Source organism: Corvus brachyrhynchos, unplaced genomic scaffold, assembly GCF_000691975.1.
Source record: "Corvus brachyrhynchos isolate BGI_N302 unplaced genomic scaffold, ASM69197v1 scaffold200, whole genome shotgun sequence".
Taxonomy (NCBI): domain Eukaryota; kingdom Metazoa; phylum Chordata; class Aves; order Passeriformes; family Corvidae; genus Corvus; species Corvus brachyrhynchos.
The window spans coordinates 3,498,765-3,512,876 of record NW_008236184.1 but is presented as its reverse complement, the minus strand read 5'-3'; the positions used below and the strand labels follow the sequence as shown (position 1 = coordinate 3,512,876).

At 38.0% G+C, this 14,112-nt stretch overlaps 1 protein-coding gene across 1 annotated transcript in view; it reads left to right on the top strand.

Annotated features, from left to right (window-relative positions):
• Positions 1-14,112, top strand: part of LOC103618712 (myocardial zonula adherens protein) — a 51,856-nt gene that overhangs the window by 2,067 nt on the left and 35,677 nt on the right. Inside the window, exon 2 of the mRNA XM_017737927.1 lies at positions 5,803-5,892. Coding sequence (XP_017593416.1) covers positions 5,803-5,892 — 90 coding nt within the window. The remainder of the gene's footprint in view (positions 1-5,802; positions 5,893-14,112) is intronic.

Genomic DNA, 14,112 nt, shown 5'->3' with positions numbered 1-14,112 from the left:
CAGGTGAAGCTTGCGGTGTGCGAGAGCATCTTTTTGTGCGTTCGTTGTAGGTGTGGGGAGAGGAAGAGTTTTTGGGGAGTCCTGCAAGGCTTTTGTAGTTCTAGACCCTGGCTTGTTCTGTAAACCTGCGAGGAAGGTGTACTTCTGTTGGAGACGTACCCCGCATCCTTGAAATGTGTCTGGATATTTACAGTTGAGAACTCGCCTATCCTAAAAAACTTGCCTATCGTGAGAAAGCTCACCGTAATGATTTAGGTGGCAATAGTGATTTAATTGTATAATCAGTTCCTCAAATGCAGATCTATAATTTGCTGATTTTTAAAAAATCTAATAAATGTGATAAATAATAACCATGTATTAATCTGTTGGGCTTCTAAAAAGTTGCTTAAACTCAGACAGATATGACAGGAATGCTCTGCAGCTACCCAGCTTTAAATAGCCCTTTTCTTGCTGCTGTAACTACACTCCTATCATTGTGAATGCTGATTCCACATGTGAAGAAAAAAATCAAAATCAGTGATAAACTTATCCTTACCAAAAATACATCCATACGATCATGATGTTTCATGAATTATGCAGTTATTGTTTTGATGCTTCGAAAATATGAGTTCATAATTGAAAAACTGAAGAATGTTGTGTTGCTCTGGTTTTACGTGATAGCAAGGTCAGAATCGTCTTCCTGAGAAAAAGATCCCTGGTCTCCCTATACGCCTTCTGTGTTCCCATTGAGTTTCCTTGTTTTAGTATTTCTTAAAGAAGTTACAGTAAGGGAACTTCTGTTCAGGTGATAAACTTCTTATTTTCATCCCCACGATAGGTTTCCTGGGAATGACGAACTGTGTTTGATACATTCTTCTAAGGAAACTGGTAAAAATTTAATTTGCAACTACAACCCACTGGGAAGCTCTTGTCCCTTATTTTAGTGAAATGTGACTCCCTTATTGTGAGTTGTCAGAAGAGGAGAGAAAGACAGTTAGAATAACTGCTGAATAAATGAAAGATCTGTGTCACATTCCTGTGTGCCTGTGGTCACAGGAAAAGTGCCCTTTAATTGTGTGTGGAATCTCATGGCAGAGATTTCATCAATGGAGAAGGCTAATCAACAGATAAATGACCAAAGAAAGTACCTTCTTCTTTGCTTTTTAGGACTGAAATTAAACATGCACTGTTGTTCTGCTTTTACCTTCAAAAGTCTAAAGCTAACACTGGACCTTAGGCAAATGGAGTGATTTTTGGCCATTGAGCTGATAGGGTAGTAGATAGTTCCTCAACAAACATGTTATTCTCATTTCTTTTATCAGTATCAACATATTACTGAATATTAAATTCTGGTGGTGTTGAACTCCAGAGTTGGTTTGAAGCTAGATCAGTGTTGAGCCACATCTTTTTCCTGTGGTGTTCTTGTAAAAATCTTAGAGACTGGTTGCAAGTAGAATAGCCTGTATTTTTCTACTGCTGTACTAGTAACTTTGGTTATTCTATAACAGCGTTGCTCATAAATTTAACAATTAATTTTAATGAAATAATCTGTAATTATTTCAGCCCATAGTTAACTATGATTAATGCCTTTCTGGGTGCTTTGTTTTTTGGAAAGGGGGAAGAAGAGGCTGAAGAACATTACTCAAACTGAATCTGTCATCTGTGTTTAAGTTGCACCCTAGTGATTTGAGTAGGATGGTAAACATAAATGTGGATTGTGGATCTGGGCCATGAATTCTCAACATTTTAAACTAAGCTAGATTGGGGGTTTTTTTCCTTAACTGCCATATTGCAGTAGCTCTCCTCTATGCTATCCCACTAGCCTCTTAGAAATTTGGTAAAAAAGCATGTTTTCAGGGTTACTTTTCATTGCAGTCAGGAAACTTCTGCTGTTTGGTGTCATGTTGGGGTGAACCTGTCAGTCTTTTGTTTACTTGTCTGTGTCTTTGTTTCACAAATGATATCAGATGAGCTTTGGAAATGCCACTCATGGGTTGTTGGTGTCAAAAAGCCAGGAGCGAACATAAAATGTCGTCACATTTAAGATTATTTATATTGTTGACTTGCCAAAGCTACAGATGCTGCAAATTAAACAAAAATCTGTCAGTCTTGTAGGACTTTTAGAAAGATACCTGTTTCTTCTTCTACCCAGTATTTATTTTTAAAAGTTACACTCACAAAGTAACAATGTCAGTGACATAAAGGTAAGCTGGAAGTTGTGTCTGTCCCTGTTTTTTCTCACTTGTTCTTACTGTCAATACGCAGATGAAGGAAATTGAATCGCAGCTCTTTCTCTCATTCTCCTCCCCACTTTCTCTCTGCATTACCCAGTTTGTTTCTGGAAATTGCTTTTTCATCCTCAGTTGCACGTTATCCTGCCACTGTTTGGCACTGAGTCGAGACTCTTCCTGTTGGGATTTCATTTCCATTTTAAGGCATCACTACAGCAGTGTTTGCTGTGGGAGGAGGGCTTGCTGTGATTTCCATGTGAGTCTGCTCATTGATTTGGTCAAGTAAACTCACCAACAAATGGCACAGTGTGTTGTTCCTTCAGGAAGCCCTGCAGAGCAAGAACAGTGTATGTACGGTGTTCAGAACTGCTTCTGGGGGCTGGAGGAAAAAGCAGTGCCTGTTGTTTTTCCTTTCCAATCTCCGCAGTGTTTCTGAATTTTACAACATGGGTCTGTGGTTCTGTCCTTAGATAGAATGCATCATCTGGGGCCTAGGAGGAGCAGGACTGCATTGCTACTTCATACATTTGCTGCTGTTTCCCCAGAGATGCTGAGGAAGTCCTATTGTTGTAAACAATAGCAGAATACAGCCTGTGTAAGTTTGTTCTAGCAAGGAACTGGGTGGTACTTTGCCACTGCTGTACAAGCCTTGCTGGGCAACTTCAAGGCTGGAATCCTTATGGTTGCCAGTTGGGGTGGGGTGGGGTAAGTGCTTTGGGGGTAATAAATAAGGCAAAGTGAAAAGGGCAAGAAAAAATAGCTTAAATGATAACAAGCTTTTGATTGTACAGAGGTTTTAGTCTCAACAAATGATTGTTGTTAATTTGTATTTCCAACCTAGTTGTTATGACTTGACTGCCATCTGTACTAGACTTCTGTGATTTCCTTCATAGTAGCCCTGTAACACCTGTGATATGAAGGGCAGTTGTGGTTCACTCACTCTACAGCTACAGGGATAATTACTTACAATCACTGCACTGTGAATCTGTGTTGGCTATAATTAGCCTCGTACTGATTAATAGGCAAGTTATTTGCTTCAGAGAATCATACACAACCCCATTTCTCCTAACTTTGAGTTGCCAGTCAATATCTATTTCTAGTTATTGCAGGCATTTTAAATGTTTTATCCTAGCAATATGTTCATCCCATTCTGTCCAGTTTTCCTTTGTTCGAAATCAGTGTAAGAAAAAGTTTGTCTCATCTATCACTTCCTGCACAGCACAAATTCACTTCTATATCCTATTTATGGCTCTGGTCTTTGTTTGCCTACATGGAGGAATGCCAGTCTCTGTTTCCCTTCTTATTGTAAACATGTTTTAAGAGGAAAGAGCCATAATAACCTAATGGGAGGAAAGGGCAGGGGGAAATAGATGAGAAAAGGGGATGTTAATTACCTTACGAATCAATGAGTTTCAAAGATGAGGAGTTTATTATTAATATATCTGGATAACTAATCTGTAAGTAGAAAGTATGACCAGCTTCTGTAATATATGAAGAGAATTTGTTGTTCTTAGAACAAACATAGCAGCCAATCAGTATCAAAAGCCAACGTACCAAGTTTCGTAATTTTTAAATGCATTTCATTGTTTCAGTATTCTTTAGCAAATATGAAAGCATAAACTGCTTTTATACTAAGTTTTGGAGTCCTTACATCACTTCGTGGCTTCTTGTTCCAGATTTGCTAGCATATGGATGAATGATAAATTAACAGTGAGGCAGCCACTGCACAAAACATTGCTTTCACAGATACACCTAAAGAGTAGGTTATATTTCACCTTGATCTTCTTATAGACCTTTTTCCCTTCTTATTCTTTGTAGTACAAAGCTTCTTGTTCGTGGCTTCTTGTTCCAGATTTGCTAGCATATGGATGAATGATAAATTAACAGTGAGGCAGCCACTGCACGAAACATTGCTTTCACAGATACACCTAAAGAGTAGGTTATATTTCACCTTGATCTTCTTATAGACCTTTTTCCCTTCTTATTCTTTGTAGTACAGACACATCTCACCTATTTTATTAGAACTTTATCTGTCTCAGGATATTGTTTCTTACTGGCCTTGCAGACCTGAAAGACCAAACTGAGAGGAAGATGGAAGGCAGTATGTAACATTTAAAACATACAGTTGACAAGTACAATACCAGTAGTCTAAATGTTAGTGAATTTTCCTCTCAACAGATTTAAAGAAACGCCAGAAGAAAAATAGCGAAGTTGTAGATAGTTCTTCCAATTGCTTTTGCTTGGGAAGAACAAAAAGTTAAAGCCTGTTTGAAAAGTTGAAAAAGGACTTTTGTCTGGAAACGGAAAATAGGGATCCTTGTTGTGATGCTGAACAGTCTTCTCTGAGGAAGTTTTATTGTAAAGAGACTTGAAAATGCAGTCAAGGCAGCTTAAATGATATATAAGACAGTTGGAAGAAATTAATTGAAAAATGGTAATGTGTGGGGTGTATGGGAAGGGCTTTGCTGCAGTGCTCTGAATGCAGTGAACAGAACATTATTGCCATTTTAAAGGCAAAAGGAGGTGCTGTAATGACCAATATGTGAGCCTGAACAAGTGCAGTGGGAAGGTGGGTGTGAGAGAGAGACACACATTCTGCATGACTCCAGGGGAAACTGGAGAGATCTAGATGAAATGAGATGCTGGGCTGCGGAAGAACAGGGATGATGGCCCACAGTAATCATGAAAGAGATACTTCAGAGGTTTTGAGGAAGAGCTTTAAGAGCTCTCTTTGTTGCCAACAGACAGCTGGGATTTCACAGGAAGATACTGTGCAGCTTTGAATTCAGACAGCCAAATTTTTCATTTCATCATTTGCTATGCTCTGCTTAGGACTTAGAGTTGTTTTCCACAAAAACGTCTCGTGAATAGGACTAAGATTGAATGTTTTAACCAAGTTTCTTGTATGAAATGCACTGCTTTGAAAACACCATTAAAACAAAGATGTCTCAGCCCAAAGCAAGGCAAACTGCAACTGGGGACAGAAAGGTATCGTGCCTGTTGGCAAGAGAATGGCTGTTCTAAAATCAGTTAGGAAACAACACTTCTTAAATTTTTTCTGAAGCTTAAGTTCTGAAGCTTAGTATTTACACACCATTTATGTATGTATCAGATTTCAATAATATTCCACATTAAGTGGACTTGCAGTACTGAGGTATCCTTGGATCAAATACTTGGCTATATGCTGAGCAGGAAAGAAGCATTTACTCTAAAATACACTCTGTGTTTCTAAATAATCCCTTTTGAAGAATAAAAGTATGCCAAATCAGCAAACAAAACCCAGAAAGCAGAAAATTATGTTCATTGTTCTGTTATCTCAGCTCTCAATGTCATTTATGAGTACCTAGGAACAAGTTGTTGATTGAAATGGTTTTTTGCTACTTCAGGTATGTTTGTAATTATGGGGATGCCCTTGAATTATTTTTTGCCAGCTAAAAACCCCTCTAGCCTTCAAAAATAATATCTCGTCATCTGTGTGGTAGAAAACAGAAAATAGTAAGTTCAAATTTGAATCTCAGTACAGTTCATTCTGTAAAGCAAATTATTAAAATAATTTTTGTGATTTTAACACCTAATCTTGTTCTTCTTTCAGATGAATGTGTGTAGGTTACGCTTAACAGTACCACCTGATGAAGTGTCACAGCCTGAACAGGGACCAAAGGAAACTGAGAGAAAGAAAAGTGTAAGTTTTAAGAATCAAGAGTTACATTCTCTATAAATAAGAAGTAAATATTGTCCTCCACAGATGTTGATATTTGTTGTTTTGGCAGCCCAAAGCCCAGTCATCTTGGAACATTTAAGAACATGTGGATGGTCATCAAGTTGGGTGTGAGCTTTGAGCCTTGGAGTTAGGGATGGCAAAACTGCATGTAAAATAGGACAGTGGTAGAGAAACAACAGAGATTGATGGTGATTTGTGACTGAGGTACATTTAAAACTTGATTATTTCATATTTATATATCGAAGAGCAGGAAACTGTTACCAGGAACAGTGTCCTGTATTAAACAGGATCTTGATCAGGATCCTCTTGATCCCAAAAGAAGGTTTTATGTTTCCTGTAGGCTTAACAGTGTGCAAGATTTGAGCATTAATGTAGGTGGTATGCGGGGTTTCTTGATGTTTTGTGTGTGTCAGCTAGTTTTGGTAAATGGTGATGTACAAATAAGAAATATAAAATAAAGAATTCAAGATTGTTCTGAAGTGAAAGCAATTTGAAGGTCATGTGCTTAGAAGGGTTCAGAAGGGCATTTTTTTGGCAGATGTGAGTAGTGTGTGCACAGAAAAAATTTTACCATCTGCTTTGGTGCAGAACTTGTTCTTTAAGAGCAGTTTCACAGCAAGAGAAGATGTTTCATTAGTCTTAAGGATGAAGACTAAAAGGGGAAGCTGAACAGCCTCCACAACTTTACCACATTTATACTTTGAAAAACCAAAATCAAACAAGAAGTTGGTGAGGTTTGCCAGACTCAATATCTGAATAGCAGTATGACAACAGGAAGAGAAACAACAATAGGATTTACTAGAAATAATTTCTTAGTGATATTTAAAGGCAAAAGTAACTGTAAAATTACTGAGAAAGACTAACATTCTAAGAAATAAAAATAAATGCAAATTAAAATGCTCAAGATAAGGATTCCTTATCAGTTATTTTTTGTCCTGAAATCTTTTATACACTCAGGTTTTCACGCACGGGTCTGGCAGAGTAATTGGTTCTTCAGGATCTAGAAATGTTACTTACACGACAGATTAAATAGTCCTTAATGCAAACTGAATTTGGGCCACCATTGAAGAGTAATAATTCATTTTGTACAGAGGTGTTTGTTTGTAGCACTTAGAGTAGCTTCTCTGTCAGTCTCTTGTCAGCTTGTATCTGATTGCAGAAACCGTCGGACTGGCCTAAGTTTATGGGCTTGTTGCCCTAAGAGGAATCTGAGGTTGCTTTTGAGGAGGATAGGTATTTACTCATACCTTACTCACTTTATGGTTCTGAGTAATGTGATAATGAGAAAGAATTGTTAATGATCAGGGTTGGACAATTTGTAGTGACTTTCTTACGTGACCAGTTTTTTTCTCTGTGGAACCTTGTTTTTAATGAGCTGTTACTTCCCCCGTAATACAAGTAAAGGCAAGTGGGCTTTTTATCAGAGAATGTTGAGGAGAGGATAGGAAGATAATAAATACATTATTTGGCTCAATGTACAAAACAGTGATGTTGAAGAGATGGGTCCTTATTAGTTGAGATCAGGAAAAACTGTATGCAATTTAAGTATTGTATGTTCTGAGTAGTTTCTAAAATTCAGTACTTTTAGACAATTTAAAGACTTTAAAAGGCTTCAGAGCTAGATGGGATCTACTCAGCCAATTTCATAGCAATTAAAAAATACAGAGGAATTGTGCCAACTACTTGTGTTTTATAGTTTCTGTGTAATTAAAAAAAATACCCCACAGATAGTATAGCCATAGTGTATGGAAGCAGCTACAAAGAAGTCACTGCTCATGAACTGGTTTTTCCTCCTGTCTCGAAAGCCAGACAGCAGTGTATTACCTGTAGATTTTTATTGTGTAATCAATTGCTTTATGTGTTCAAATTAGTTACACAGTAATGTCCAGTGCACACATGCCTCATGACTAGTCATGCTGTGATGCTTTTACTGCACATTTAATTTTTAAAAAATCTAAAAGCAGTGATCAGATGTCTCTGCTGATCACCCGTGTTCAGCTGACTTCATGTTAATGAAATCACTTCGAGAACAAGTTCTACAAATGTTAGATAATCCTCACACAGTCCTATGAGAACTGTGTCCCCTTTTTGGAAATAGAGATAATAGAAATTAGGGAACTGCTCTGTTTTCTACCTTGCACTTCATAATTTAAGGTCAAAAAATCCAGCTTCAGCAAGAATCAAATTTAACATGAGATCCCTTGTTGGAATCTGGAGTTCTGTGCTGACTTTAATTGCTGACTCCTAAGAAAATGGGAGCTGAAAAATGCTTTTGGTATTTAAAATATATTAGTGTGACTTACAGAAACAAACTGTGGGGTTAATCTGTGGGATTGTACCATTTTTGCTGGAGTGCTCAACCAAGTCAGGCAGTCAGAGCCTGGCTGCAGGTGCTCTCCTGTTTGGGCAGGACAAGTCTCTGCCTCTGCTGCTGAGGGAGGAGAGCAAAGAGCTTGCAGTGTCAGAGGGAAGGCCAGAAAACTATAAATACACCCTGGTGTGACATTTGGTTGTAATCTCCTCTTTCAACTCTTTCATTAGAAGGACGTGATTTTGAGCTGCCCTAATGTGACACGGTGATGGCTCACTATGTTTGTTACTTTTCTGCATCTCTCGGGCTCAGTACCATTAAGAGGTGCTTCAGTTGCAGAATCAGCTAATGAACTGCACAGCAGCTCTTGCTAGTGCTGATCCTCCCAATAACTTGTTTTGCTGCTGGATGTCAGACCAGAAGTGATTCTTTATCAGAAGAAAGCTCTTTTGTTGGTAGCTCTTGGCTTAGCCTTTTTCTTTGGAGTCCAAACTTTGCAGGAAATTTATGCTGCATTTCATTCAATCTGTATCAGTGCAGTAAGTTTCTAGATGAACTTTTTTACTGCTATGCATCCATGAAATAAAAATGTACCAGTGTAAGATATTAAAATGAAGTGATGGATCTGGGTGGTTTTGTTGCAACAAAATTGCTACAGGCAGTACTGTACTAGGGTGGCCTCTCCCTGCCTTTTCTGAAAGGCTGGCAGATGGTGCAGAGTTAGAGACTGATCTCAAAAACTGAAGGGGGAGTGAGCTTGTGTCAGGTTGGATTTTTGTACTCATATTTAGGATATGATACCCTGAAAGAAGCATATGAGAGCTTAACTCACAGGTAGAGGCTGGTTGGTTGGGTTGTTCAAATTGTTAGCACTTTAGATAGAGAGAACCACGAACTATTCTGATTTTGTTCCATTATTTCTGTCCATCATAGACAATGGATGACAGTAGTGTGAGGCTGTTTACTTCACCATGAAGTACAAAGGAATATTGTGCTTGGCAGATTATATGCAAAATCTGCATGTTCTGAAGCCTGTCTTGTCTTGCATAATAAAGGATTACCAGACAATTGTATTGTCCCTGTTTGAGACTGGGCTTATTTTTATCCATCAGTCTCTTTCTTCACTGTCATGGCTAAATTTAGAAGTGTCATTGGAAGCTGCAGCTAAGCTTTTGAGGGCAGAATGTGGAGATATGTATAGACAGACATTTCTTTTTCATTTGGATACGTGGACAAGAGAATGAAAATGAGATAACACTCTGGAAATTTGTGTCAATTTACTGTCTTTGTGGCTTTCAGCCAAGTTTGAGCAGTATTTCGTTTTAAACTCAGCTTGGTACTTTGGCTGTATATATCCTCAAACACTTTAATTTTCTTATTTTTATTTTAAAGCATCACAGCTAAGAAGTGAAATTCTTTTTACTTCCTAAGCAAGAATATGGAAGCATAGCAAACATTTTTTTTCCCAGCAAAAAAAGTAAGCTGCAAAGAAGCCAGAAGGGGAATTTGCTTCTGTGCGTCATGGTGAGAATCAAGCAGAAACTTGTGTCCGGCCTGGTTCAAGAATATGAGTGCAGTGAACGTGGGGTTGTGGTGCACATGGAATCTAGGACAGTGCTTATTTTCTCTGCTGCTGCCAGCCCACTCCTGTCAGCAGAGCAGAACTTGTGCCTGAACAAATGTGGTTCATCTGCTACAGGTGATGTTACTGTTTCTCACCCTCTCCAGCACTGATTGTTTGATTTTTGACGTGTACTAATTTAGCAACACCTTTGTTAAAAACCAGAGCTACATGAAAAATACAGAAAGAATTCCACTGACTTCTGAGGTTACTGCTGTATTTGTTGTACCTTAGTTTCCCAATGTGTAAACATTGGCGTTCTGTCTACAGATTTCATGGGTTAGATGTGACTTTGTATAATGCCTGGCACTTCTCTTTTGAGATGGACCCTGAAATTCTACACCCAAGGAGCTTCAAAATTGGAATGTGTTCAGCGATGCATCTTGCATTCTTCACAAATTTAAGAACACTCATGTCTGTTGTGGCATATTTTCCCTATTGTAATACTGTTTTTATGTAAAACATTCTTAAGTGTAACATGGTTTTCATGGGCTGTAGAGGAATATGAAAAGACATAAAAACAGAGCTACCTTTTGTCAGAGCAGAGTAACTTTTCTTGGTGAGCTCAAAGTTATAAATGTGTCATTTTACTGAATAGAAAATATGTGACCTAAGTAACAGTGTGAATATTCTTGTTCCTTGTGTAATTAGGTAAAAGATAACTGGATATCTTAGAAATGTCTGGAATGTGGCTATTAAGGAAAAGATAAAGCCTCACTTAACTGATACAATTCTTGTTAAAAGTTTTTTGATGGTGTAGGTAAACAGAAGATCATGAGTCAGGAATATTTTAAGGCCATGGGGTACTAAACACAGAACTGTGTTAAGCATTACATTAGATGTCCTTTTTTCTCAAGAAAGATGTGTCTTCTGTGCTTTTCTTTCAATTTTGGGGCAGGGAGAAGTAAAAATATGAGCCTATCTGACTTTCATTTAAAAAACGGATATATTAGGAAGCAAATCATACCTCAGCGTTATTTATATAATGCAAATAAAACCATGGGCCATAGAAAAAACAGTTAAAAACTTAAATTTAGGGTTCGGTTTTATAATGTCTTCACCTGTTTCATGCTACTCGTGCTGCCTCCTTGGACAGACATAAACAGGATGCAAGGTAATTATCAAGACTTTTGCAACCTTGGCATGTAAGCTTCTGTTTTAAATATTTATTAGTTAAGTAAACACAAGTCTGTGTTTCTTTGGTACATTCTGTGTGATCACACCAAGCGCAGCTGTCTGTTGCTGCAACACAGACAGGACATGTTCCTGGAGGCTGATACAGGATGTGTGTGCATCCACATGATGTGTCCTTGCTGTCACCTTGGACTGCTCTAGAACTGACTATAGATGTAAAGAAATATTCGCAAATTGATTAAGCTATCTCTGCCTTTTCAGATCATTAGCTCACATTAGAAGGTATTTGGCTGATATTTTGACCTTAAACAGCAATGGTTGATTAATCTAATATACCCTTCCACCTTCAAGAACTATTCTGGTTAGCTTTACAGTATTTACTTGCTCCTAAATACTTGCATGTATTTGCTTATGCTGTTATCTTCACTGAGATGCCTCACTGTATGTAAGAGTGGAGACCATTGAGGACTGATTCGAAAAATATCTGAGTTCTGAGAGTGGGTATGTATGGGACATAGAGGAAAATAATAGAAAGTATTTGACTTTAAAAAACTGTTCTGTAGTTCTTGAGGATGTGGAAAATCCAGGATTTGTGAAAGAGGAGGCATGGAAGAGAGGATGTGTCAGAGGAAGAACAGAGTATAAGGCAGAAAAGGAAAAAGCAGTGAAGGGAGAAAAATAGACAAAAGTGGGTGCAAGTAGCTTAAGAGAGGAGGCAAACTAGCAGAAGTATACTCAGTGCATGCTTAGTGATGCAGTTCTGTGGAGATCCTTGAGAACTGAGCTACTCAGCAAGGCCTCCTTTAGAGGCAAACCTGTATTGAAAAAGCAGTCAACAAACAAAGCAAGCCATCCACCTCTCAACCCTGCATTCAGAGGAGTTTTCTGATTGTAACCCTTTCCCTAAGAGGAGACTGCATCAGGTGAGCCCTTTTTTGGCTATTTATACAGAACCCTGAAACTAGTGGTCACTGAGTAGGAATTAAGAGTTACTAAACAGAAAAGGGTGAGTAGAAGATAAGCATGGCTGGAATAGAACAGCAATGAAAAAGGTTAGAGAAATATGAGAACAGTTATTTGTGTAGCTGTTGGCTCACACATCTTTAAAATAAGCAAGAACTGAAATTTTGACAGGCACTTGTCTGGGGATTGTGATATGAAGGAAGAATAAGGAGAGGGTAAAAACAATATCCTGTATTTTAAGTAGCACATAGAACTGAAACAGTCAACAGATGATGGAAATTCTTTTAATCTTCTGAAAGAGGAGTAACAAAAGCATCTTAGGAGGCTTGTGCAAATACAGATTACAGGCAAGTTTAGCATTGTTGCAAGAGACATGTAACCAGTCTGCCTTTGTGCGTACCTAATCCTGCATGTACTATCCATTATAATGTAAATTTAAGTCTGTTCATCTCTGAAATACATATGTAAGTGCCATGGGTGATTCTCCAGCTGCAAAACCATTGGTCTGAATTTGTAGGTCTTTCTTAGAGAGGGGAAAAATCCTTCAAAGCATTCCTTAGGAATGTGTTCATAATATTCTAAAAATAAGGAACTTGGTCATAATTTTTATTCCAGAACTCTGCATACAGCACTTCAGACAATTCTGCTAATGTTTCAGAGGCCCAAAGGACCTTGGTATTGGTGATATTTAGCTGTTCACCTCATTAAAAATGAATGATCATGGGCAAAGGGTATGGATTTATGAATTCAATGTCTGGTGCCTTGGTAACCTCTAAACAGTCAAAGTGATTATTCATTCTGTTATCAGGAAGATGGAAACTTGTGTGTAATCCCTTTTTCCAGATGCAGGGGCGGAGCTGCAATGAACTATGAAAGAAACTGTACAACCCTGGAAGCAAACAAACACAAAATAATTATGAGTCATGTCCCCATCTAGTTTCTGTATTTCTCTATTTCAAAGTATGAAGTGTGGAGCTTTTGTTTGTGCACATCCAAACAGCAAAACAAAATCCTCAGTAATACATAATTATGAAACATCTCAGTATGAGGATATGAAGGTTTGCATATAATATTTACAAAGTGCAAAATTATATCATGTATAGGTAGGGCTGGTTGCCCAATATTTTCTTCATTAAATAGTTTTAAGGCTTTCTTTTCAAATGAAGGCTTACAGCTTTGTTGTTTTTTGCCTGAAATGTTCTCTATCAGGTGTCTGCTCTGTGATTGTTCCTCTCCCAGCCCTGCACACACACACACACACCCAGAGCTTCAGCAACATAGTTAAACTATTAATCATGTGGTAAAGAAGAGTGTGTAGGATACTGGGTTGAGGAAAATCTGTCAGTGCTGTGTGGGAAGGACACGATGTGAAACAAATGTCTGTCTCTATCCATTTTTCTTAATACAAATAAATTTTCCTGTTCATTTTCCCCTTACCCAAAGAAGTATTTATTCTTACATTGCCAGCATAGTTGTGTTGGTTTGGCTCCTAAAAACTGAGAGTGCTGCTGCTTTAGACTGCAGATGGTGTCCTCTCTTCATGGTCATAGTAAGGACTGGAGATCTCTAGGATGCAGCTGCAGATGGATATAAGATTCTGAGCTTTGTTTCTTTCAGCCTCTGTTTGGTATTTAGACAATGCTTAGAACAAAAAAACCAAACCAAAACATGTTCTAAAGTCAATGTAGTAAATGTCCTCAAATGTACCTGTACTCTTGTATATCCAGCATAAGAAAGTAAGTTCAGTAAAATCACCTATACTTGATTTTTCTCTAGAACTGACCTTTCAAAAACAATGTGCAAAGCTTATCAGTAACAGCTGTGTTTCCAAACTTTTCATTCTAACTTTCCATTCAGAAATCACTGATTATTTTTAGGTTCCTAGTTGGCAAATATTTCAAGTTCGGTGAGAATGTTTTCCTGTTTTTTAAAAAAAGTCTTGATGTGGATGTCTTTATCTGAGGTAGTTGTTTAAATACCTTGTAATCAAGAAGAGAAATGAGTAGTTCTGAGGACTGACTCATTTCAGATGCTTGCCACAGAAGGATGTTTCACTGGGTTGATTAGAAGGGAGGAGAGGTGAGTAGTCAGGTCAGGTGGTTGATCTGACCTTGCAGATATTTATTTACATGCTGAGGGAAATCATTCCTGC